At 39.6% G+C, this 27,076-nt stretch overlaps 1 protein-coding gene across 2 annotated transcripts in view; it reads left to right on the top strand.

Annotated features, from left to right (window-relative positions):
- Positions 1-27,076, top strand: part of DPYD (dihydropyrimidine dehydrogenase) — a 1,593,199-nt gene that overhangs the window by 94,127 nt on the left and 1,471,996 nt on the right. The window contains exon 2 of one of the 2 annotated variants that reach the window (XM_073571401.1): positions 16,617-16,727. The exons of the other annotated variant lie outside the window; for it this stretch is intronic. Coding sequence (XP_073427502.1) covers positions 16,617-16,727 — 111 coding nt within the window. The remainder of the gene's footprint in view (positions 1-16,616; positions 16,728-27,076) is intronic. 2 annotated transcript variants of the gene reach the window in all.

Raw genomic sequence — 27,076 nt, 5'->3', positions numbered from 1 at the left:
AATTGAAATAAGGACACACTCCTTTATTTGAAATAAACACACCCCATCCTCTTTTTTCCTTTTATTACTGCAAAAATTAAAATAATAAAACACCGTATTTCTCACCAGTCCGAGGACAATCCATTTATCCAGTGAAGAACTCCAGCTCTGCTGTATCAGGATTGCATGGCTGAAAGGTGGCATGATGTGACTGCTCAGCTATGAATCCAGGAGACACTAAGCTGACCTTGGGATGCAGCTTTAGTGACGAACAGTAACACCATTGAAATTATGATGCCTGGGAACAGCGCAAACTGTACCGCTTTTTCCCAGACTGCAGCATGGTTCACATTGATGACATACATATGTTATCCATGTGTCATCAGTGTGCATGTGTGCGGAACGTTTTGTGTCCCATGCTGCTGAGTAAAAATGGACACATCAGAATTGCTATTCCCATGGATAAATGGTCTATGGAAGCACAGTGATGTGTGCAGATCCATTCATTTGAATGGGTCTATGTGTGCAAGTGCCTCCGTTATGTATGAAAACCGTCACCACACATATGAGAGACACTGACGTGTGAAGGAGGCCCTAAAGTAGGGTCACAGGACTTTTTTCGTCACAAGAAAAATGGTATGTTTATTCTGATCAACTCTGATCAAAGTTTGATTAGAGTTTAATAAGAGTGGCATCAAATTTTCTTGGACGTTGAGAGAGTAAAAAAAAAGAAAAAGTTTCTCCACCCTCTCCATTCTGTCAGTCCGTGAAAATCAGACCGCAGTCGAATGTCATTCAAGTGAAGTCTGTTTTTTTACACAGAGCCATAGACTTGCATTAACCAATTTTGATGTGACATTTGGATCAAAATCAGACACGTCTCACATTTTTTATGTGGATTACTCAGTCTGAAGAAAAAATAGGACATGTGCACAGCCCCATAGAACATCATATGTATGAGTCATATCCATGAAAATGATGAACAGCAATTGTTTGAAAAAAGTGGTCTTCGGCATGAGCTCTTACACTAAAAGGTACAGATGTGTTCTTTTTTAACTTGTTTCTATACATGAAATAACCTAAGAAGCATAGTATGACACAACATCTGTCTGAGGCAGGGTTGTGTGCTGGCTCTCAGTTGCTTGCTTACTATTTCTCTTGACGAAGAGACTATGGATGATTTGGTCCATTTTTTATTTTGTCTCTATGGCTTCAATAGGTTACAAGGTATGCATTGTACATTATATGGATGGATCGTGATGGATAATAATTCTGCAGCTAACTGCTCTTACTTCTCAAAACTCGTTGAAAGCCCCAATATCTATTAGAAAAAAAATAAAGTTGCAATCAAAACAAAAGTTGCTTTATGGGGCCCAACTCTTGCAACATGGCAGAAGTGAAGTGTAGCATAATGACTTGTCAAGTTCGTAATGCATCTGTCTGAAATAAAGTGTGCAAAACGCTCATTCGAGACATTATTGCAGTTAGCATATCTCTCACCCCACAAATGGACATGCCATCACTGGCTATCCATAAAGTTTTAAAACAACTTCAATTTATTATCTCGCATATTTTAACCCCTTAATGGCCACCAATATGCCTTTTAATGGCGGTCATTAAGGGATCTTATTTCTCAGCGCCACTTTTTAACGACACTGAGGAATAAGAGTATAGCGCTGCGCCATGTCATGTCCAGCTGACACTTCCGGACAGTTATATAGTCAATTATGGCTGATTTACCCTTTAAATACTGCTGTCAATAGTAACAGCGGTATTTAAGTGGTTACAATGGGGTCATTGCTATAGTGCCCTGAGGTCATGTGATGATCCCAGGATACAGTGTCCGATGAGATCTAGCTATAAGATGGGTCTCACAGGCAATCAGTGAGATACTGTCAGTCTCTTGCACTGCAGTACAAGAGTACTGCAATGTATGAGACCAATGAGCAAACGAAAAACTATACATGTCCCACAGTGGGACTAAGTAAAAAAGTACTAAAAAAGTTTCAAAAAATATGTAAAAAAGTAGAAAAAAAACCCCAACAAAACGCACACAAATCCTGAAAAACTGTTTCGCCGCTCAAAAGGCAGCGTTTGTGATCAAACAAAAACAAAAAAGTACACATAATTGGTATCACCATGTCCGGAATAACCCACTCTATAAAACTGGTATGTTATAAAAAATAAATAAAACACACACCAAAAATGTCGCTTTTTCATCATAGTGACTTACAAAAGATAAATAAAAAGCGAGCAAAAAGTTGTATGTAAAAAAAGTATACCGGTATATGATATGCTGAAAAAGAGAATGGACAGTACCTCCAAAAATCATATATTGATCTAATGTCCCTAGGCAAAAATATATATATAACTGAACATGAGGTTCTTAGATTAACATTCTGTTCAGACTGTATGAGGCTCACTGCCATGTCACGACAAACTTCTTAGTTGGTCCCTATCGCCCTAAAGGAGGGGAGCCATACCCCGACCATCTGCCGCAGCGACAATACACCGGCAGTGCGGAAGGCTTGATGCCTCACAGCGCCCATGCTGCAAGACTGAGTCCCCATTACTCGAGACTGCACTGCCCCACCAGCACAAAACCACAGTAACAATGGCCACCGCATAGCACCAACACCAACTGAAAGGAGAATTGAAACTTGCCTTCCTAAAGCTCTCCAATGAGAGCAGAAATTGGCTATACCCTTTTCTGTGCTAATTAAAAATCACCTGTGCCAAATGGGAGGAGTGCATGTCATACTGCAGCTATGCAGGTAACTGCAACTTTCACTAGATGGCAATAAAGTAGAAGGATAGTAGCAAGTCTGCAAGAGCAGACCTGCAGTGCTGCAGCGAAGCCACCACCAGGTGGCAGCTGAATAGTCAAACAAGCCGAGTTAAAACCTAGACCGTGACGCAGTAAGGGGAAAAACAAGCACAGAGTCAGTGGAGAGCCAAAGAGTCAATACCAGATAAAAGGCAGAAGAATCAAGGACCAGAGGCAATGTCAAGTCAGAGTCAAAGCCGAGTCAAATACCGGGAAATCCAAAAGCAATCAGGAAACACTGAGATGGGACGGGCAAAGAGGGAGGAACAGACACGGGCAAGGCCAGAAAATGCAGGAGGACAAATCAGGGTACTACCAGAGTCAGTTACTCACGCCGTAGACAGAAAATATAACTGACATGGTCTGCAGGACACAGCAGGAAGAAATAGCGTCCCACAGAAAATAATCTCTAATACAGCTTTGTTTGCCAAAAAATAAAATGATAGCTCTCGGAATCTGGCAACAAAAAAAACTTTTTATAAGGCTAGAGTCACACTAAACGTGTGAAAAATTGTTTGGAGTCTCCCTGCCAAGAGTCCCATGAGTGTAATTCAAGTGTCATGCGAGTACAATCTGATTATACACACCTAGCATTCGATTTACATCCGAATGCAGCGCGATTGCTATGTACTTTACACATTGTTTTCAAAGGAAATATTCTTCAAAGCACACATACAGTATATATATATATGTATGTATATATATATACACTCACTGGCCACTTTATTAGGTACACCATGCTGGTAAGGGGTTGGACCCCCTTTTGCCTTCAGAACTGCCTCAATTCTTCGTGGCAGAGATTCAACAAGGTGCTGGAAGCATTCCTCAGAGATTTTGGACCATATTGACATGATGGCATCACACAGTTGGCGCAGATTTGTCGGCTGCACATCCCTGATGCGAATCTCCCGTTCCACCACATCCCAAAGATGCTCTATTGGATTGAGATCTGGTGACTGAGGAGGTCATTTGAGTACAGTAAACTCATTGTCATGTTCAAGAAACCAATCTGAGATGATTCGAGCTTTATGACATGGCGCATTATCCTGCTGAAAGTAGCCATCAGATGTTGGGTACATTGTGGTCATAAAGGGATGGACATGGTCAGCAACAATACTCAGGTAGGCTGTGGCATTGCAACGATGCTCAATTGGTACCAAGGGGCCCAAAGAGTGCCCAGAAAAAATTCCCCACACCATGACACCACCACCACCAGCCTGAACCGTTGATACAAGGCAGGATGGATCCATGCTTTCATGTTGTTTACGCCAAATTCTGACCCTACCATCCGAATGTCGCAGCAGAAATCGAGACTCATCAGACCAGGCAACGTTTTTCCAATCTTCTACTGTCCAATTTCGATGAGCTTGTGCAAATTGTAGCCTCAGTTTCCTGTTCTTAGCTGAGAGGAGTGGTACCCAGTGTGGTCTTCTGCTGCTGTAGCCCATCTGCCTCAAAGTTCGACGCACTGTGCGTTCAGAGATGCTCTTCTGCCTACCTTGGTTGTAACGGGTGGCAATTTGAGTCACTGTTGCCTTTCTATCAGCTCGAACCAGTCTGCCCATTCTCCTCTGACCTCTGGCATCAACATGGCATTTCCGGCCACAGAACTGCCGCTCACTGGATTTTTTTTCTTTTTCGGACCATTCTCTGTAAACCCTAGAGATGGTTGTGCGTGAAAATCCCAGTAGATCAGCAGTTTCTGAAATTCTCAGACCAGCCCTTCTGGCACCAACAATCATGCCACGTTCAAAGGCACTCAAATCACCTTTCTTCCCCATACTGATGCTCGGTTTGAACTGCAGGAGATTGTCTTGACCATGTCTACATGCCTAAATGCACTGAGTTGCCGCCATGTGATTGGCTGATTAGAAATTAAGTCTTAACACACAGTTGGACAGGTGTACCTAATAAAGTGGCCAGTGAGTGTATATATATATAAAATAGATAGATAAATTGCTAAATAGAAAAAAGCCAGCAATTCAGCAGCTGTGTATTGTAAAATCACAGGAGAAGCCGACAGCATAGAATAGATGATTTGCATACATTAAATACATATAGAATAGATAGATATATAGATGTCAGTGACATATACAATTAGTACAGTGTGTGTGCAGCTCACTGTACATGTATTTAATTAATAAAAGATTATTTTTCTGAAAAAAATTGGAGCATGCTGCTGCATAATTTTCTTTACCAGCAGAGGGAAAGCTGATGGCTGGAAGCCGATGTTTATAGCCAGGGAAAGGGGAAAAACCCCTGGCGCTTCCCTGCCTATTAATATCAGCTCACAACTGTATATTTCACTGGCTATTAAAATGGGGGACCCTAAAAAAAGACATAGGATCCCCCTATAATTAATAACCAGCAAAGGCTATGCAGACAGCTAAGGGCTGATATTAATAGCCTAGGAAGGGTTCATGTATACTGGCCCCCAGGCTAAAAAAATCAGCTCTCAGCTGCCCAAGAAAAGGCATATCTCTAAGATCTGCCAATTTTGGCAAATAGCTTTGATCTGCCCACTTGCCTTGCAGCGGTGGCAAGTGGGGTGATAGTTGGGGGGTTGAGGTCACCTTTGTGTTGTCAGGTGACATCAAACCCCAAGGTTAGTAATTGAAAGGCATCAATAAGATGCCCCAATTACTAACCCCATAGTCATATTGTATAAAAACACAGACACCCAGACTAAAATCCTTTAATTGGAAGAATGACAGAGACTCCTCTAATAAATCTTAATTAAATCATACTTACGACCTCACCCATTCCACCAACACCATTGTTGTCTGAAAAATAGTTAAAAAACAATCAACAATATTCCTCATCTTTCCACAGAGATGATGATAATCCATTTGTCCCACAATGGATCTAGCTCTGCTACATCTAGATGACATGCTGCATGGTTGCATGAGGCGACCATGCAGCTTGTCATCCAGCAGAGACTCTCCTACGAGTTCCCTGTCTGATGGCACTGCAGGCATGAGAAAGTTCTCCTGCTCGCGGTGCCATCAGACAATGAATTTACTTCACCTATGTGATGTCACTGCGAGTGCGATGAGAAAATTTCCCACCGCGTTTCAAAATTGTTACTTTTGGGGGGTTTCTGCTGTTTTCACATGTCAGGGGCTCTCCAAATGCAACATGGTATTCACAATTTTTTTTGAAGAAAAATAGCACTCTTTCATTTCCTAGCCATGACATGTGCCCAAACAGAAGTTTTTGATCACATATGGGGCATCATCACATTTGGCAGAAATTGCATAATAAATTATGTGGTCCATTTTCACCTATTATCCACTGTGAACATTACAAATTTGGGGCTTAAACAACATTTTCATGAAAAAATGAAAATTTTCCATGTGGCTACTTAATGTTATCAAATTCTGTGTAGTATCTGTGACTTAAAAATACTCACTTTACACCTGGATAAAATCCTTCCAAAATGGGGTCACTTGGCGTCGGTTTCACATCTGGAAGTTCCACTGTTTTAGTTATATCAGGGACTCTCCAAATGAGACAGGATGACCACAGAGCATTCCATCAAAGTCTTCATTCCAGAATGTCACTCCTTCCTTTCCGAGCCCTGTCGTGTGCCCAAACAGTAGTCTTCCCCCACATTTGAGGTATTGGTATACTCAGAAGAAATTGCACAACAAATTTTTAGGTCATTTTTTTCCTTTTAATCTTATGAAAACAAAAAATTTGAGGTTAAAGTACATTTTTGTGGGAAAAACGAGATTTTTTTATTTTCATATCCCTACGTTATAAACTTCTGTGAGGCACCTGGGGGTTTCCACTCTTTAAGCACATCAGGTGCTCTCCAAAAGCAACATGCCATCCACTTTCGATTCCAGCCATTTTTGAGTTAAAAAAATCAAATGAAGCTCTTTAACTTCTGATCTCTGCCGTGTGCCCAAACAATGATTTTCCCCGATATGGGATATCGGCATACTAAGAAGAAAATGCACAACAAATTTTGGTGTCCATTTTTTCCTGTTACTCTTGTGAAAATAAAAAAATAATTTGGGCTAAAAGTACATCTTTTGTGGGAAAAATTAGATTTTTTTTATTTTCACGTCCCTGCGTTATAAACATCAAAATACATTCCTTGAGTGGTCTGAGTTCCAAAATAGGGTCATTTATTGGGGGGTTCCACTGTTTAGGCACATGAGGGGCTCTCCAAACACGACATAGCATACACTCTCGATTCCAGCCATTTTTGTGCTCAAAAAGTCAAACAGTGTTCCTTCCCTTCTGAGCCTTGTCAAGTGCCCAAACAACGTTTTTCCCACACATACGGGGTATCTGCATAATCAGATAATCAGGAAAATTTTAAAAAACAAATTTTGCTGTCCATTTTATCTTGTTACCCTTGTGGAAATAGAAAAAATAGGGCTAAAGTAGCTTTAAAAAAAAAGTAAAAGCACCTGAAGGGTTAATAAACTTATAGAATGTGGTTTTGAGAGCTTTGAGGGGTGCAATTTTTAGAATGGTGTCACTTTTGGGTATTCTCTGTCATATAGACCCTCCAAAGTCATTTCAATTGTGATGTGGTCTCTAAAAAATGGTTTTGTAAATTTTGTTGTAAATTGAAAAATTACGCTTTTAACCATTCTAACTTCCTACCAAAAAAAATTATGTTTAAAAAATGATGCAGATGTAAATTAGACATGTGGGATATTCTTTTTATTGACTATTTTGTGTGCCATAACTCTCTGGTTTAAGGGCATACAAATTAAACATTTTTAAATTTCAAAATGCTTAAAATTTTTGCTAAATTTCCAATATTTTCACAATTAAATTCAAGTCTTATCAAACAAATTTTTACTACTGTCATGAAGTACAATGTGTCTTGAAAACACTATCTCAGAATTGCTGGGATACTTTGAAGTGATCGAGAGTTATTGCCAAAATTTGGCCTGGTCATTAAGGTCAAAATAGGGGTTAGATACTATAAACCATCTAATAGCAACATTTTGGAAGAAAAAAAGATATCTCTATATTAGGATTTATTATAGAGATAGTAGAGGCACATGACATCTATAAGCATATCAAGAACAGATAATACTGTCAAATACGAAAGGAATGGGTCACTATGGAGCAATACATTTCCAATTGTTTTATAACTATTGTACGTTACGGTATCTCTTAGGCGAATGGTAGGACAACTAGTTAATATGAGAATAAATGATTCCCAGTATAAATAATTCCAATGAACCTTATCTTTAACTTAATCAAATGATCACCATAAATATTTTTAAAGTTGTTTCCTCTTTTTATTATTTCTCCCGTCTTGTTTTAGATCTTTCCCTCTCACCTTTCCCAGTCTATCCAATTCTGTTTCTACCTGAGTTTTCCTTTCCTGCACCTAACCATAGTTTTCTTTCCATTCCTGACTCACCCTTGCCCTGTTCCTTTCTTGTAGTAAAAGTGATTTATCTCATACTGTTTAAAATGTTTGGTAATTGGAAAAATGTAATAAAAACTATTTATGAAAAAAATAAAGTGTTACATTTGGGTTTAAGTATTCTTTAGAATACCAATCCTGGTACATTATGAAAGTTCAAGTTTACTTTTTTTCAAAGTTGTTTGAAATGTAGAAAATGGTATATATTTGCCCAGGGAGATTGCGAGTAATATATGAAATTACCTTCTCAAATTGTTAGTTTACTCCAGTGTGCACAACTGATGAAAAAATAATTAAATGGGCAGGAGCTAAAATAAATCTCTACAATAATTCTTGCTTTTTTATGTGTAGATGTGAGCATAAAAAGTAATTATGTAAAAAGTATAATATTTGCACATTGACTATTGTGTCCCTACATTGGGCTTATCATATTTGAGCTTGGCTTGTGCACATTAGCAGTTTAATAAGAGCAACACTTCTGTTATAAAGATGGGGGCAAAGAAAGCAAAATCATAACATTCATAGTTGTTTGTATCCTGAGTATCTTCTCTATTTAAAGGGAATCTATCAATGAGTCAAACTTCTCTTGACTGTTTATATCATGTAGGTCTTTGAATGATAAATACATTGATAGATTTTTATTTCCTATCCATTGAATTATTCTAGAGAAATCTAAATTTTTGTCTATATATAACTGAGACAATATGTGCTTTGTCCAGCAAAGAGCACAATGAGCATCGATGAGAGGTGCATGCCTTGAGGCACGCTGAAGCCAGTGACCTCAGAAGGACAACTTACAGTGCAAGCTCAAGGATCATGGTGATGTGAGCAGGCACATTATTTCCTGCCCGGCACCTAACTTCAGCTATCAATCAACATAGAGAAGTAGGGGCTAATGAAGTAAATGACCTTGTGAGGCAAACTTTCATTAAGTGCTTTATCCCACCCAGAGCACTTAACACCTTATTATCATATTGATAAAACTGAGTATTTCTCCTTAGTAGCACAAAGTACATCAAATAAAAAGTTATTAATGTAGTTATCTTTCAATGTTCGACATGAGCATATGAATGATTAAGAGATTCCCTTTAAGGTGCTGTCACTGATCTTATTTCTTTTTTCAATTTAGAATGACCATAGATAAAAATGTAAAAAAAATCTTATGAGTTTCAACCACAAACTGGGGTGTTTATCAAGCATATAACAATATAACAATAGTTATTAGTCTGGTTTAGTTCTTAAACTAAATCACGAGCATGAAGTCAATTTGAGAACAATGGTCCAGTTCTGACATCAATAGCCTGTGGCCAATAATTCTCTCCTGGACTCGGAGGTGTGCAGACGTGCCTGTCTGCTCTCTGCCAGACTGTGGAGACAATAGGGCGCCTTGCTAGTGGCAGCCCATTGCAGCAGCTATTATTTTATTTTATTTTGTTTGTTACAGTCTTTTATACCTTTCCTGATGTCTTTTTGGACCTCTAATTTCAACCTTGGATCTATGCAACGTTTTCATCTCGTGGATTGCGACGTTCCTGCACGCTGGTCTGCTGTGGGATGGAAAATGCAGCACACCCCCACACTTTCTACTGCTGCCGGGCACACTGCATATGGTTTTTACCCGGATCCTCCACTACCACCCACAAGTCCCCTGCTGGCATGGCCACTTTGGGGTACGCAATATGGTCCATCTCAGCTAATACTACCGACGGATGTATGCTGCTGCCCACAGCCTGTGTCAGTGATACAGCCATATGTGCTCAGCGGAGAGCACCGTATACAGTATGCCACGGAGAGGTCTCCCGGGATGGATGGAATCACTGATCGGATGGTTGTCCCTAGGTCTGTCGCTAATCGAGTAGTGTATTCAAGGAGTCGTCTTCTGGAAATGCGCAGGACAAAGTCTTCTCCAGCAGTTGCAATACCACATGTTCCACGGGAAATGAGGAGACCTTTCAGAGGTTGCAGAGCAGGCAAGAAGACCAAGTCCTGGAGGAGAAGGTTTAAACCTGCAGTCCCATCCATCATCATGGGTAATGTACGATCGCTTGGTAACAAGTCGGATGAACTGCTGGCTCTGAGTAAGACCCAGAAGGAGTTCAGGGAATGCAGTCTCATGTGCTTTACAGAAACCTGGTTGCATGAGGACGTCCCGGATTCAAGTATATCGGTACCGGGGTTTCAAATGGTTCGGGCTGACAGGGACAGAGTGAAGTGCGGTAAGAAGAAGGGTGGAGGAGTGATACTGTACATTAACAACAGATGGTGTAATCAGGGGCATGTAACAGTAAAGGAGAGACATTGTTGCCCAAACATTGAACTATTAGCAGTGGGCCTCAGGCCTTACTATCTGCCTAGAGAATTCTCTCTTGTTATTGCAGTGGTGTCGTATATACCACCATCTGCAAATCCAGAGGCAGCTGGGGATGTACTGTCTGGGGTGATTGCCCGGCTTCAGACGAAACACCCTAACTCTCTAACTGTCATTTCTGGGGATTTTAATAGAGCCAAGATCTCATTACCAAAATTCTATCAATATGTCAAATGTTCTACAAGGGACAATTATATATTGGATCTCCTCTATGCCAGTGTTAAGGATGCTTACTCATCATCTGCATTGCCCCCCCTGGGGAAATCTGACCACAATCTCATACTATTGTCTCCAGCTTATCAACCAGTTGTCTGCAAACAACCAGCGACAATTAAACGGATAAGGAAATGGTCTCCGGCAGCTGAAAAGACTTTACAAGACTGCTTTGAATGCACAGACTGGGAGGTGTTATGTGCCAGGGAACCTAATGATGATGTTAATGAGGTTACCAGGAGAGTTACTGATTACATCAACTTTTGTACTGACAATATTGTACCTATTCATGAGGTTCGGTGTTTTGCAAACAATAAGCCTTGGATTACAAAAGAATTGAAACATCTACTAAACAGGAAAAAAAAAGCTTTTGAAAGGAAGGACAAGGAGGAAATGAAAATTGTTCAGAGAGACTTAAAGGGGAAAATTAGGATTGCCCGTGAAGCATTCAGAATTAAATTGGAAAATAAATTGTCACATAACAACTCCAGAGAAGTGTGGGCTGGAATGAAGCTTTTGACTGGGTTTAAGGCAAGGTCAGATCAGGGGGGTGGGGGGCTGATCATGGCTAATGAAATGAATGTTTTTTTCAACAGATTCAACAATAATTGTGCCATGTCAACAGAGGAGAGGGCCGGGGAGAGACGAGCAATATCAACTGGGGGGAGGAAGTCGGAGTCTTTCTTGATCTCCGAAAATGATGTGAGGGAACAGTTTAGTAAGCTGGTCATGGGTAAAGCAGCAGGGCCTGATGGTATCTGTCCACGTGTCCTCAGAGTGTGTGCGAATCAGTTGTGCACTGTCTTCCAGCACCTGTTTAACTGGAGCTTACAATCACAGAGAGTACCAGTTCTATGGAAGACTTCTTGCCTGGTGCCGGTTCCCAAGACTACCTTCCCGAGCTCCCATAATGACTATAGACCGGTGGCCTTAACATCGCATGTGATGAAGTCCTTGGAGAGAATTGTACTTGCCTACTTGTGTCCGAGGGTGTCTGCTTTTACGGACCCCCTTCAGTTTGCGTATCGGCAGAGTCTGGGGGTGGACGATGCTGTAGCGTATCTACTACAAACAGTACATTCCTTTTTGGACAATGATAGAACCACTGTGCGTGCCATGTTCTTCGATTTCTCCAGTGCATTCAACACCTTACAGCCACTATTATTACGTAAAAAGCTGGTTGAAATGGCGGTTGATGAGGGACTAGTGAATTGGATCATTGATTATCTGTCGGACAGGCCACAGTTTGTGAGGTTGGGGGCGGCCGTATCGGATAGTGTGCGGAGTAGTGTTGGAGCCCCTCAGGGAACGGTGCTGTCGCCATTCCTTTTTACGTTATACACAGCTGATTTTCAGTATAAATCAGACCTTTGTCACCTTCAGAAGTACTCTGATGACTCAGTGATAGTCGTAGGTATTGAGAGAGACCGGGGGGAGGAGGAATACAGAAGGGTGGTTTTGGACTTTGTTGACTGGTGCCAGGCTAACCATTTAGAACTCAACGTAAAGAAAACCAGGGAGCTGGTGTTGAGTTATGGAAGGTGCATGAAGGATTGCTTACCTATCACTATTGATGGTCAGGATGTGGAGATGGTGGAGAATTTCAAATATTTGGGGGTTCACCTGGACAGCAAGCTTGATTGGAGGTGCCATATGGAGAAGGTTTGCAAGAAAGGGATGAGTAGACTTTACTTCCTAAGGAAGTTAAGGTCGTTTAATGTGTGTAGCAAAATGCTTGAAATGTTCTACCAATCCATTGTGGCGAGTGCAATCTTTGATGCAATTATATGCTGGGGTAGTAGTGTGCGCACAGCTGACGCGAATAAGCTGAATAAACTTATCAAGAAGGCTAGTGCGGCGGTGGGTCTACAACTCAGGACTTTCGAGGAGGTATTAGAGGATAGAATTACTAAGAAATGCAAGGCTATAATGAGCAACAATACACACCCGCTCTATGAACTGTTTGCGAAGCAAAAGAGCACATTCAGCAAGCGTCTACTCCAACTAATGTGTAAAAAGGAAAGATATAGAAAATCGTTTGTTCCGACAGCTGTGGGGATGTTTAACAAATGTATAAGTGTAAAGCATCCCAAGACTAAATGAAGTTCAAAGTGTATGGGGGGGAATTGGTGAGTTACAAGTACCAGTCTATCCGCATCTGCTGTCCATATAGACTTATTTTGTAAAGTGTGTATTGTTCTTGTAATGTTCTTGATCTTTGTTCTGCTGCTGTAATACTGTAATTTCCTCCGGGATCAATAAAGTTTATCTAATCTAATCTAATCTAATCTAATCTAATCTAAACTGCCTCCTACTTGCTTGAGTCTCTGGTACTTCTAATTAGTAGGCCTGGAATAACATCAGGCATATGTGACACCAGAATAATGATTTTGTGCCGAGCCTACAAATCAGAAGTGATGCCAGGGATTTCATCAGCTATCAGGCTATTAGCAGGGCTCCTATCAAGCAGAACTACTAACTGGACTAATTTACTACCAACATGGCCAATGGACCAGACTACTGCAAAACAATTTATTCATCTGTATATGAAAGTCTTAGCCAAAGATATATAGCTTATTAAATATACAGTAACCCATCCAATCCCATACTATAAGGCTATGTGCACACACTGCGGATTCTGCTGTGGTTCCGCAGTGTTTTTGGCCCTGCGGAACTGCAGCAGTTCCGCAGACATGGTACAGTACCATGTTGCCCTATGGATTTTAAAAACCGCTGTGCTCACCCTGCGCTTTTTTCCGCGCAGTTTCGCTGCGGTTTATAAACAGCAGCATGTCAATTGTTTCTGTGGATTCCCCTGTGGTTTCACACCTTTAACATAGTAGAGGTGTGAAACCGCAGGAAAGCCGCAGGTCACTTTACCTGCGGTTCCGCGAAGAAAAACCCACAGGTGAATCCGCAGTGTGTGCACATAGCCTAAAACACATGAAACATACTTTGCTTAAATATATCCCATAAACCTTCAAGCCTAAATTAATCAATGTTTTTGAGCTGAGCAAGGTGCTTTTTCTGCTACAATGTCTAGAGTTAGTGAAGGCAACTGCCATGATGCCTCTTGCACACTTCTTTTAATCTAAGTTGAGCATTTAAACTCACTCCACCATTAATATTAGTTGATGGAGACAGCTGAGCTCCTCCTCTCTTCCACGGCTAAGCTAAAGTGTCTTCCACACACAGAATCTAACGTTCATTGACAAGAAGTCAGAGTCATTTGAATTTGTGAAAATTGCTACATTTTCTCCCAAATTTGATATGCTGCAAATCTCAAATATGCCATCAACCAGAGAAGGCCTCTAGCTTCTGCAATCTTCTGCAATATGTAAAAAGGCAGTAGCCATTTTAAGCGATTTGCATAAATGAATGTGAATAGTTCAAATTCTCTAGGGTCCTCGAATTACCCAAAAATATATTCACATTGAATCAATACACTCATATCTAGTATTTAAATTTGTCTACTCTAGAATTACAGAACACCACTGATATTTAGCAATGCTACCATGTTTTTAATACATCCAAATTTAAAAACAAGTGAAAAAGTGCCAGATTATTATTTATAGAGATGAGTGAATCAATTCTATGAGGTTCGAATGTGTGTTAACTTTTATGCATTAGCTGAATCTGGCAAATATGAAAAATTTGTAATTCAGATTGAGAAAATCCCCTATATAGGCGACTGCCATTTTATACATTGCTAAAAAATTATGTCTACAGAGATGAATTATTTGAGTGGGATTTCCGATAATGTCTTGCATATAACAAATCACATGATATACTACAACCAATCAGGAGGGACTATGGTTGCTGCATGAAAGCAAAAGCAGAAAATGCAGTAGCCATATTACAGTGAATCTGGATAGTGAGAAAATGTCACAACTTATCCATGGCGATAAAGACATGAAATTTTTTTTTAAAAGTTAAGATAGTATGTGACAGCACAGCAGCGAAGAAAATTATTTTTTGGGCAAACAAATAAGTGTCATTTACAGCTCTGGCAAAAATTAAGAGGCCACTGCAAAATGTTCAGCTTTTGAGTAAAATGTAAATTACTCTTTTATTCTATAAACTACTGACAACATGTCTCTGAATTTCCAAGCACTAAATTTTGTATTTATTTTCAGAAAATGAGAAATGGTCAAAATAACAAAAAAATATAGTACTTGCAGACCTCAAATAATGCTAAGAAAACAAGTTCATATTCATTTAGAAACAACAATACTAATGATTTAAATCAGGAAGAGTTCAGAAATCAATATTCTGTGGAATAACCATGATTTTTAATCACAGCTTTCATGTGTGCTTTCTACCAGTCTTTCACAATGCTTTTGGGTGACCTTATGCCACTCCTGGTACAAACATTTAAGCAGTTCTTTGCTTGATGGCTTGTGACTATCCATCTTTGTCTTGATTACATTCCAAAGGTTTTCAATGGAGTTCAGGTCTGGAGTTTGTGCTGGCCATGACAGGGATTTGATGTGGTTGTCCTTCATCCACACATTGATTGACCTAGCAGAGTTGGGGAACATTGCCTGAGCAAAAGGAACCAACTATTTTTCCAGGATAACCTTGTATGAGGCTTGATTCATATGTCCATCAAAAAGATTAACCTGACCAATTCCAGCCCTGCTGAAGCATCCCCAGATCATCACCAAGCCTCCACCAAGTTTCACAGTGGGTGCAAGACACTGTGGCTTGTACACCTCTGCAGGTCTCTGTCTAACCAATAGATGACCAGGTGTTGGGCAAAGTTGAAAATTAGACTCATCAGAGAAGATTACCTTATCCCAGTCCTCTATGGTCCAATCCTTATGGTCTTTGGCAAACTTCAGCCTCACTCTCCTTTATTTCTCATTAATGAAAGTTTTTTTTCTAGCTTTACATGACTTGAGCCCTGCCTCTAGGAGCCTGTTATGAACTGTTTTTGCTGTACACTTTACCCCAGCTGTCATTTGCCATTCGTTTTGTAGGTCACTTGATGTCATCCTGAGGTTGCTGACTGACATTCGAATAAGATGATGGTCATACCGGTCAGTGGAGAGTCATTTTTGCCCACTGCCAGTCAGTAGCTTTGTTGTTCCCAATGTCTGCTGCTTTGACCTTGTTTTAATGGACTGCCATCTTAGAAATTTTAAGGATGGAAGCAACATGACGCTCACTTTATTCCTCTGCTAGTAAAACCAGAATTGAGCCCTTTTTTAACTAATTCAAGACTTCTCTTTTAAACTCCTATGGCATGGTTGAAAGTTATTTTTTCATTCCTATTACTTTTGGGCTATTGCTAGCACTTGTTTTGCCATAAAGCTTGTCCTATTGCAAGAGGATTGTGAACACCACAGCAGGGACTTTTATACTTTCCTTCATTAAATAAGATTTTTTTTCAGGTGATCACCTAATCAGAAGCACATTAAGTAGAATGAGGTGTACTCTGGTTGGAATTCAACTGACACTGGAATGGAATGTGTGTCAGTCATGTAGAGAAGATGATTTTTATACAACTGTGCAGTGGTCTCTTAATTTTTGCCAGAGCTGTAAGTTTTTGGAAGGCAAGTGAAGACTTTGGATTGATTTTGACACATGGTAAGTGGATTTACCACAAATCAAATTTTCTGGTAAATGTTGCCAAACCAGGTAAATCAAATTTCCAAAACCTTACACATACCTTACTATTTCAATTCAGTTTAGCTAATTCTTTATTTTACTTTGTTCTTGACAATTACTTTCAGTATACATGTAAATGTAAGAAAAGGTTTCATTATTTTTTATTTTCCTCTGTCATATGTAATAATGGCTGTTTTTCTCATTGCTTACAGAATATCCTAATGCTTAATCCCCGGACTGCAGCTCATGCATCTCTACGTTCAACGGCACTGAAACAGCAGGATAAGAAGCACTGGAAAAGGAATCCAGACAAGAGTTGTTCTGTACGTATTGCATGCATTTCAAATAGTACTTGTAGTGTCCACATTTATATTTTCTGAGTTCTGTTTTTGATTATACTGCATATCTGATGCCCTTACGTTATGCTCACATGTTGGATTTGCAAACATAGGTTTTTCAAAGTGTGTGCAGTAAAAATTCACGTTTGACCTCAGATTGTTCTGTGCATCTACAGTACATGCTGATTGTCTACATTGTAAATCAATGGTGCTTTCAGACTTGCAGCATGGTCATCCGTCATGGTCATTCCGTACATGTTTTTCTACTGGATATGAAAATACCTGTTAACATGAAGAGGTCTACCCACAATTAAATATTATTTATTCTGTTGGGTCAGACAAATGCAACATATTTTTTACAATGTTTTTACTTCTCAATACTACAGAATCATACCTCAGATAAATACAGTCATTACCAAAAGTTTTGCGACTGACACAAATTTTGACTTTCACAAAGTTTGCTGCTTCAGTGCTTTTATTTTTTTGTCACATGTTTTTTATGGCTACAGAAGTACAATTAAAAGCACATCATACATATTTAAACTTATATTAACAAATATATCAAGTTTATATAAGGACTCAATATATACAGTGTTGACTCTTAAGCTTCAAGTCTTTCAAGTTACCTACAGCTGGATATAAAAATCTGGGCCAAAAACTGAATAAAGGCAACACATTCTTGCCTAGAGCTTGGTGGATGTTATCACAATCTCTGTGTCTTTATTTGTTCATCTTGTTTTTGAAAATACCACAAGTTCTCAATGGAATTGAAATTTGGGGAATTTCCTGGCCATAAAAAAGAAAATTGAAAGTTTTGTTCTGCAAACCACTTAGGTATCACTTTTGCCTTAAGACATCATGCACCATCATCCCTGAATGAGCATTGGTCACCAAATTTCTCCTGGGTGCTTGGGAGAAGTTGCTCTTTAAGTTTAGATAAAATTATATATACATGGCATTGCTCTTAATCAAAAATGTTAGTGAGCTCAGGTCCTTGGATGAAAAGTTACCTTTTCTTCACTGGTCAGTCATTCTTCCAGATGTCCCAACCAGTCTGAAGGGTGCTTCATCAGAGAAAATAACTTTACCCCAGTCTTTGCAGTCCAGTATCTGTACTTTCTCCAAATTGTTGCTCATCTTGACATCCCAACAGCCTTCAAAGGCTTTTTCATCACTGTGTGTGCAAATGCACTGATACACGCTTGCTACAATTTCTGAGCAAGCTCTGTACTTGTGTTAAACCAATCCCGCAGCTGAATCCTTTTTTGGAGATGGTCCCAGCACTTGCAGAACTTTCTTTGGTGTCCTGAAGTTTTCTTTACAGCATTTGAATCTCTCTCTTTGCAGTTGTTCTTGATTTTATAATTGTTTCATTTAGGGGCAATCTGACAAGCAGCCATGTGCTTGCCTGTAAAGCCCTTTTGAAGCAAAGCATTTACAATATCTTATGTTTCCTTTGAGGTAAATGTGGCTAATCTTTACATAAGATGATGATAATTTAACCTCTTAACCCCCAAGGGTGGTTTGCACGTTCATGACCGGGCCAATTTTTACAATTCTGACCACTGTTCCTTTATGAGGTAATAACTCTGAAACATTTCCATGGATCCCGGTGATTCTGACAATGTTTTCTCATGACATATTGTACTTCATGATAGTGGTAAAATTTCATTCATATAACTTGCGTTTATTTGTGAAAAAAACGGAAATTTGGCGAAAATTTTGAAAATTTCTCAATTTTCCAAATTTAAATTTTTATGCCCTTAAATCACAGAGATACGGCACACAAAAAAATTTAATAAGTAACATTTCCCACATGTTTACTTTACATAAGCACAATTTTGGAACCAAAATTTTTTTTTGTTAGGAAGTTATAAGGGTTAAAAGTTGACCAGCGATTTCTCATTTTTGCAACACCATTTTATTTTTATGGACCACATCACATTTGAAGCCACTTTGAGAGGTCTATATGATAGAAAATACCCAAAAGTGACACCATTCTAAAAACTGCACCCCTTAAGGTGCTCAAAACCACATTCAAGAAGTTTATTAACCCTTCAGGTGCTTCACAGGAATTTTTTGAATATTTAAAAAAAAATGAACATTTAACTTTTTTTCACAAAAAAAATAATTCAGGTTCAATTTTTTTTATTTTACCAATTGTAAAAGGAGAAATTGGACTGGAAAAGTTATTGTGCAATTTGTTCTGAGTACGCTGATACCTGATATGTGGGGGGAACCACTGTTTCGGCACATGACAGAGCTCAGAAGGGAAAGAGCGCCATTTGACTTTTTCAATGCAAAATTGGCTGGAATTCAGATCGGATGCCATGTCACATTTGGAGAGCCCCTGATGTACCTAAACAGCGGAAACCCCCCACAAGTGACCCCATTTTGGAAACTAGACCCCCCAAGGAACTAATCTAGATATATGTTGAGAACTTTGAACCCACAAGGGCTTCACAGAAGTTTATAACGTACTGCCGTACAATTAAAAAATCATATTTCTTCCAAAAAAATGATCTTTTCACCCCCAATTTTTATTTTTCCAAGGGTAACAAGAACCCAAAAGTTATTGTGTAATTTGTCTAGAGTACGCTGATACCCCATATGTGGGTGTAAACGACTATTTGGGCACATGGCAGAGCATGGAAGGGAAGCAGCACCATTTGACTTTTTTTGGCTGGAATTGAGATTGGACACCATGTCACGTTTGGAAAGCCACTTATGTGCCTAAACAGTGGAATCCCCCCACAAGTGACCCCATTTTGGAAACTAGACCCCCTAAGGAACTTATCTAGATGTGTGGAGAGCACTTTGAACCCCCCAGTGCTTCACAGAAGTTTATAACGCCCAGGCATGAAAATAAAAAAAATTTATTTTTTCCACAAACATGATCATTTAGTCCCCAATTTTTTTATTTTCCCAATTGTACCAGGAGAAAATGGGCCCAAAAGTTGTTGTCTAATTTGTCCTGAGAACATCGATACCCCATATATGGGAGAAAACTACTGTGTGTGCACACGTCGGGGCTCGGAACGGAAGTAGTGACGTTTTGATGGAATGGTCTGCGGGTGTCATGTTGCCTTTGGAGAGCCCCTGATGTACCTAAACAGTGGAAACCCCCCACAAATGACACCATTTTGGAAACTAGACCCCATAATGAACTTATCTAGATGTGTGGTGAACACTTTGAACCCCCAAGGGCTTCACACAAGTTTATAATGCCCGGGCGTGAAATTAAACAAATCTTATTTTTTCCACAAACATGATCATTTAGTCCCCAATTTTTTTATTTTCCCAAGGGTACCAGGAGAAAATGGACCACATTAGTTGTTGACCAATTTGTACTGAGTACACTGATACCCCATAGGTGGGAGAAAACTACTGTATAGGTGCACGTCGGGTCTCGGAAGGGAAGTAGTGATGTTTTGAAATGCAGACTTTGATGGAATCGTCTGCGGGTGTCATGTTGCCTTTGGAGAGCCCCTGATGTTCCTAAACAGTGGAAACCCCCAACACAAATGACACCATTTTGGAAACTAGACCCCCTAAGGAACTTATCTAGATATGTTGTGAGCACTTTGAACCCCCAAGGGCTTCACACAAGTTTATAATGCCCGGGCGTGAAAATAAAAAAATCGCAGTTTTCCACAAACATGATCATTCAGTCCCCAATTTTTTTATTTTCCCAAGGGTACCAGAAGAAATTGGGCCCCAAACGCTGTTGTCCAGTTTGTCTGAGTACGCTGATACCTCATATCTGGGAGAAAACTACTGTATGGGCACACGTCGGGGATCGGAAGGGAAGTAGTGATGTTTTGGAAAGCAGACTTTGATGGAATGGTCTGCGGGTGTCATGTGCATTTGGAGAGCCTCTGATGTGCCTAAACTATTGAAACTCCCCACAAGTGACCCCATTTTGGAAACTAGACCCCCCATGTAACTTATCTAGATGTGTGGTGAGCACTTTGAACCCCCAAGTACTTCACAGAAGTTTATAACGCCCAGGCGTGAAAATAAAAGAATCATATTTTTTTTCCACAAAAATGATATTTTTGCCCCCAATTTTTTATTTTCCCAAGGGCAACAGGAGAAATAGGACCTGAAAAGTTGTTTTGCAATTTGTCTTGAGTAAGCTGATACCCTATATGTGGGGGTAAATCACTGTTTGGGCGCATGGCAGAGCTTGGAAGGGAAGGAGCACCATTTGACTTATTCAATGCAGAATTGGCTGGAATTGAGATCAGACGGCATGTTGCATTTGGAGAGCACCTGATGTGCCCAAGCAGTGGAAACCCCCCAATTCTAACTCCAACCCAAACCCCAACACACCCCTAGCCCTAGCCCTAACCCTAGCCCTAGCCCTAACCCTAGCCCTAACCCTAGCCCTAACCCTAGCCCTAACCCTTGCCCTAGCCCTAACCCTAACCCTAATGGGAAAATGGAAATAAATACATTTTTTTTAATTTTATTATTTTTCCCTAACTAAGGGGGTGATAAAGGGTTTGACTTACTATTTATGGTGGGTTTTTATGTTTGGCAGCTGTCATACGCTAAAAGACGCTTTTTATTGTAAAAAGTTTTTGCATCACCACATTTTGAGAGCTATAATTTTTCCATATTTTGACCCACCGAGTCATGTGAGGTCTTATTTTTTTGTGGGACGAGTTGACGTTTCTATTGGTATCATTTTCGGGCACGTGACAATTTTTGATCGCTTTTAATTCCGATTTTTGGGACGTAGAATGAACAAAAACCACCATTTCATGAATTTCTTTTGGGGGGTGCATGTACACTGTTCCTCGTGTGGTAAAATTGGTAAAGCGGTTTAATTCTTCGGGTCAGTAAGATTACAGCTATACCTCATTCATGTCTTTTTTTATGTTTTGGCACTTTTATGCAATAAAAACAATTTTATATAAAAAATAATTTTTTTTGCATCGCTTTATTCTGCGAGCTATAACTTTTATTTTTTCACTGATGATGCTGTATGGTGGCTCGTTTTTTGCATGACAAGATGCTGTTTTCAGTGGTACCATGGTTATTTATATCTGTCTTTTTGATCGCGTGTTATTGCACTTTTTGTTCGGAGGTATGATGATAAAGCATTGTTTTATGCTTTGTTTTTTTATTTTTATTTTTTAAGGGGTTCACTAAAGGAGTTAACTAGTGGGACAGTTTCATAGGGGGGTCGTTACGGACGCGGCAATACTAAATATGTGTACTTTTATTGTTTTTTTTATTAACAAAAAATGAATTTTTTAGGGAATGTTTGTTTTTTTATTTAGGAACTTTTTTATAAATTATTTCTACATGTTTTTAATTTTTATTTTTACTTTATTTTATTGTCCCGGGGGGGAAATCACTGTCTAGTGAAAGATCGCTGATCTGACAGTAGGCATAGCACTCTGTCAGATCAGCAATCTGACAGGCGCTGCAGCAGGCTTTCTCAGTGCCTGCAATCAGCAGGCACTACAAACGATGCCTCCCTGCAGGCCCCCAAAGGCCCCTGTGGCCATATTGGATCTGGGGGGCCTGCAGGGAGGGAGGCCCTCAGAACAGCGCGATGTGATTGCACTGTTCCAAGGGTCCAGGGAAGCACGTAGGGAACCCCCTCCCTGCCATATTCTTCCCTGATCCCCCCGTACACTGCGATCATGTGTGCCAGGGATTAATGTGCTGGGTGAGGTATGTGACCGCCCCTGACACATAGTGCTGTCAGCTATGATATTCAGCTGACACCTGGCCGCGATCAGCGGGATAGTTCGGGACGGGATAGTATGACACATGTCAGAAAGGGGTTAAAGAACAACCCACATACACCTGGAAATCTGTCCACACAACGTTTGCTTCATATTTGTTAGTATATGCAATGGAACCTCAGACTTCAATCTGTATAGCTCACAAAAAAATGCTGCATGGACTCAAAAAAGTTGCAACAAACCCCCCTCAGTGAAACAAATGTAAAACTAAAAAAGCAGTGTCGAAACAAACTTTTGTAATCTGCTATAGGTTTCATGTCAACCTGCTGAAATATCCTGCTGGAAAGTGATGGTAATTCCTCCTAGCCCTCTAGGATATTGGGTTATTGGCTTCCTTTCACTAAGAAATAATGATTTCTGATAATAATAGTAGATTGTGGAGCATCATGTTTATGTAGTTTCCTAATATGATCATTGCAGTGGCATATTACTGCGGAAGAAAATGTGACATATATTCAGCAGAAAGTAAAGGGCTAAATAGGTGTTTGCGGTTCTGAAACGTAAAAACAATAGTGTGCTATACACAACAACTGAACATATCACTACAAAAGGCACACTAATTATATTGAATCCACATTCATATGCCAGGTTACCGTATGATCTTCTGACTTAATTAATATTCAAGTTAATACCAGCACACCTTACACCATTATTTGGATGCTCTATGTTATTGGAATTGTTAAGAAAATAATTCCAATAACATAGACACGTTCATCAAAACCTAAATATGACTGGACTCACTGGTTGGTAAAAAAATAACTCTTTAGTCCATATAGTTTAAAAACCACATGAAGCACAGAATGGGTGCATACAGTATGGACAATAGCCATTTTAAGCTAGCCTAGTTGGCAAAAAACAACTATTATCCATAAGTATCCTTGTACTTCAATCCACTCTGTGCTTCATGCTGTTTATAAACACTATGAAATAAAGAGTTTATATTTTACCAATTGGTGAGTGCCCTTTGTAGAGTGTCTATCGTCACCCAACTAAGACCCTGGGCAAATAGCTGATTTTGCTGGAGAAAGGTCTCGATTGTCTAGATATTTCCACTGTAAAATAAATTTTATATTACTTTTTATCCATTAAAATGAGGGACTGTTCATGGAATATGTAGAAAGTTTGTGGTTGCGAGAATGGAAATTACCCTAATCGAATCCTCCGGTGTGAGTTGAACAATGGAAATAATTATATGGCAGAATATTTCATATAGGTAGAAGTTGTCCTCATTAGACAAGCTTTTTACACCCTATAAGTAAGGATGAGCAAATTGATTCTGAATGAATTAAATTAGTTTTGATCTTCCAGAGATTTGTGGATACCTACGAATCCAAATCTTTGGAAATTCCATTTGCACTAAGACCATAAAATGGTGCCATCAAGCCAAATTTTCTTTCCTAGATTCAAATGGGTTGTGAAGAGGTTAAAAAGACTACAGAAAATCATTCGCACCTGTCCCGTCTGCCATAACTCTCAATCAGCTTCTTAGGCAGAAGGTCCATTTTGGCATTGGTCTCTTCTTCACACTTCTCTGGCCTTTCTGGCACCAGATAGTCTTTGATACAGATTCTGATGACATGGCGGATGTCAAGGACTAGGTAATGCTGCCAAAGACTGAAGAGGAAACCAACAACTGAGCAGGGACATAGGAAGCGAGCAGAGACCGGGTAAGGAGCTCAAGGGACAGATGAAAGGTTACGTATGATTTTTTTAAAAGGTTTTTAAACCCCTCATGGTCAGTCCATCTGTTATACCTTGGGTCTGGGAGACCTTATAGCATGATAAACAGGTTTTTTTATACAGAAATCTGGGCTCATTCGAATCGCATCCTATGCATTTATAGCAAATTGAATTCCTCTGACCAATGTAAACTAATTTGCTGAATTTAAATATTGGTTAATTCGCTTACCTCTAGATACAACATATACAGTATACGTAGTCTTGCCTTGTAGGGTTCATATGTAAAGGAATTAATCATGCTAATTATCTCGGACAGATTATATAGCAATAGAGCCACTTCATAAGGAATTCTGGGGATTCAGGTAGAATATTATAATGCATTTTGGACCATTTTTAGTTTTTGCTGTTTGTAAGGCATAAATGAATTTTCTTGTAATATAAATATATATATATATATCTATATATATATATATATATATATATATTCTAACATCAACTAGAAAATCGCTTTAGTTACTTAGCAACATGTTATTGTTAATTAGAATGATGGTTAATTTGTAAGGTCCAATGTTCAAGGACAGCTTAGGATAATGAAAAGCATTTTCTCTTTTCAACATGTTTGTCCTATAAAATGGAATGTTGCTATGATGCTACTTGGTCCCACGGATTTTATGTACGTGAATTCCAATGTTGATTAACAGGGTTTCCGTTAATGCTGTCAAGTGGAGGTACCAGTTTCATGGGAAATGTGACCCGCAAATGCTGAAGGAAGCATTAAACAATAGCTAGGAGTTGCTGATTAACAAAGCAGAGGGAATTAGTGGTATGAGTCAGAAGGATATCAATGAGGACATGAATGACTGTCTTTGTTTTTCTCCAATTTCATATATTTGCTAAAAAATTTTTTAATTAAAAGTGTTTTAGCAAAGTTGATTTCATAACATAATGAACAAGGTATAAAGTTATAAAATAGTATAAGAGAAATTGGCGAATTGTAGACCTGTAAGATCTTCGCTTGCAACTGTGGTCACTTTCTAAGAACATACTGTAGTTGCAGAGGACCAACATCTAAAATTTTGAGTCCTGAGACAGCAAGAAGTTCCAAGGTATTATGAAACCACCACTCCAGTAGGGTTTCTTTATTGCATCTGTGCAATTGTGCTACTAGTTTAAGTTGACTGCAACTACTCTCATATTTACCAGCCACCATCTTGATCTATTCCCAGTGCCTCTTCAGTCGGCCTTCAGCAGTATATGATCTGTCGGATTGCTTCAGTGTTTGCTGTGTGATCAAGAAGTCACATGTCAATGTAAGTCTATGAGAGCTATAATGAGGTCAGAATGAGACTCTCATAGACTTACATTGAAATCTTGTGATCAAAACTTCTGACTTTAATGAGTCAGAAGTTTCAATCGCAAGATAGAGGGCTGTGACCGGAATGGCACTGGGAACAGGAAAAGATAGCAGCTATTAAGTGTAATACTATGGTCAGGGAACTTAGAATAGTTGCACCACTCCAGAGCTGAAAGGTTATAAAAAATCTCTGGAGTGGTGCTTTAGTGGTGATTTAAAAAGGGACTGGAGACAACCAGTCACTAGTGGTAAAATAATCCCCCTTCCAACCAATATTCTTTGAACAAGTGTCAAGATGGTACGCATATTTACAAAGTTACAGTGACACAAGCCCAAAAGTTCATCACTTTGCTCAGTATTATATTGCAAGATTATTCTCTTGTTATTTTAACCACATGAAGACAGGGCAAGGTGTGGGCAAATTCAATCTATTTTGGGAACACATCCCCCACCTGGAGACATACAGTTTCAGATATGGGAGTTGCAATACGGTACTTACACCAGTTATTTGGTGCAAGCTATCAGTGTATTCCTCTGATTTCTTTCATGACATACCTCCGTGATGTTATGGCATAGAGTAGCACTACATGGTAACACATGGTGAATAAACAGTACAGTCACAAACATAAATGGGTCAAGTAAAAATGCTTGTCCTACATTAAAGGTGTTCTCCACTTTTAGACACATGGACACATGGACTCCATTCATTCCAATAGTAGTAAAGACAGATAGGGGTAGTTCTCACACTCTCTTGGTCTAGTGCTGACTCCCTGCTGTGGCTCCAGTATCTGTGTTTTAGTTGCAGCATGCAGCTAATCGCTGAGCTTGGTGTTTTATGCAGTCAACAGCAGAGCTTCTGACCTCAGGGATTAGCTGCAGTGTTGTGAGCTGTAATCTTGATGTCACTTCTGCAACCAAAACACAAAGACTGGAGCTACGTCGTGCTGGACCAAAGGGGGTTGAGTACTATATTAACTTTGCTTCATTTTAACTACAATCTGGTCAGTTGGATCCAATTTTTTAATAGTGGAAACCCATAAGTGACCTATTCTTAGGTTTGGACAAAAGTATCTGATCAGTGGGGGGATCGGAAACCCAGCACCCCCACTGCTCAGTTGTTTGCTTCTCTTCCTGTGTATGGATGTACAGAGTGGATATAGACTGATCAGCATGGCTTTGTATCTTATGTCTAGTCATTCTTGGTTACTGCAGCTCAGCTATCATTCCCTTCAATAGGCGCTGCAGTACATCTGGTAGCAAACAGCTGATCCACAGGGGTGACAGATGTCAGACCTCTGCAAACTGGCCGAGAATTGTAGTCACAACCAAGCTGCTGTCTGCTTTCACTCTGGCACTTTACAGACAAGAGGTGTCTCAGTCCCAGTATGCTGTGGGGAGTGGGGTGTAGCACACTCACTTGTAAGCCTCAGGCCTCCGTCCTCAGAAGATGCCGCACATAATTCATGTGACACCAAGTTCATTGAAATAGTCCAACTTTTACTAAACAGTCCAGGTTCACCAGCTGGGCACAGGTG

The sequence above is a fragment of the Dendrobates tinctorius genome, unplaced genomic scaffold (assembly GCF_039654945.1).
Source record: "Dendrobates tinctorius isolate UK_male_01 unplaced genomic scaffold, ASM3965494v1 ptg000029l, whole genome shotgun sequence".
Lineage (NCBI taxonomy): Eukaryota > Metazoa > Chordata > Amphibia > Anura > Dendrobatidae > Dendrobates > Dendrobates tinctorius.
Note: the sequence above shows the minus strand (reverse complement) of the source record. Positions and strands in the feature narration are given on the sequence as shown.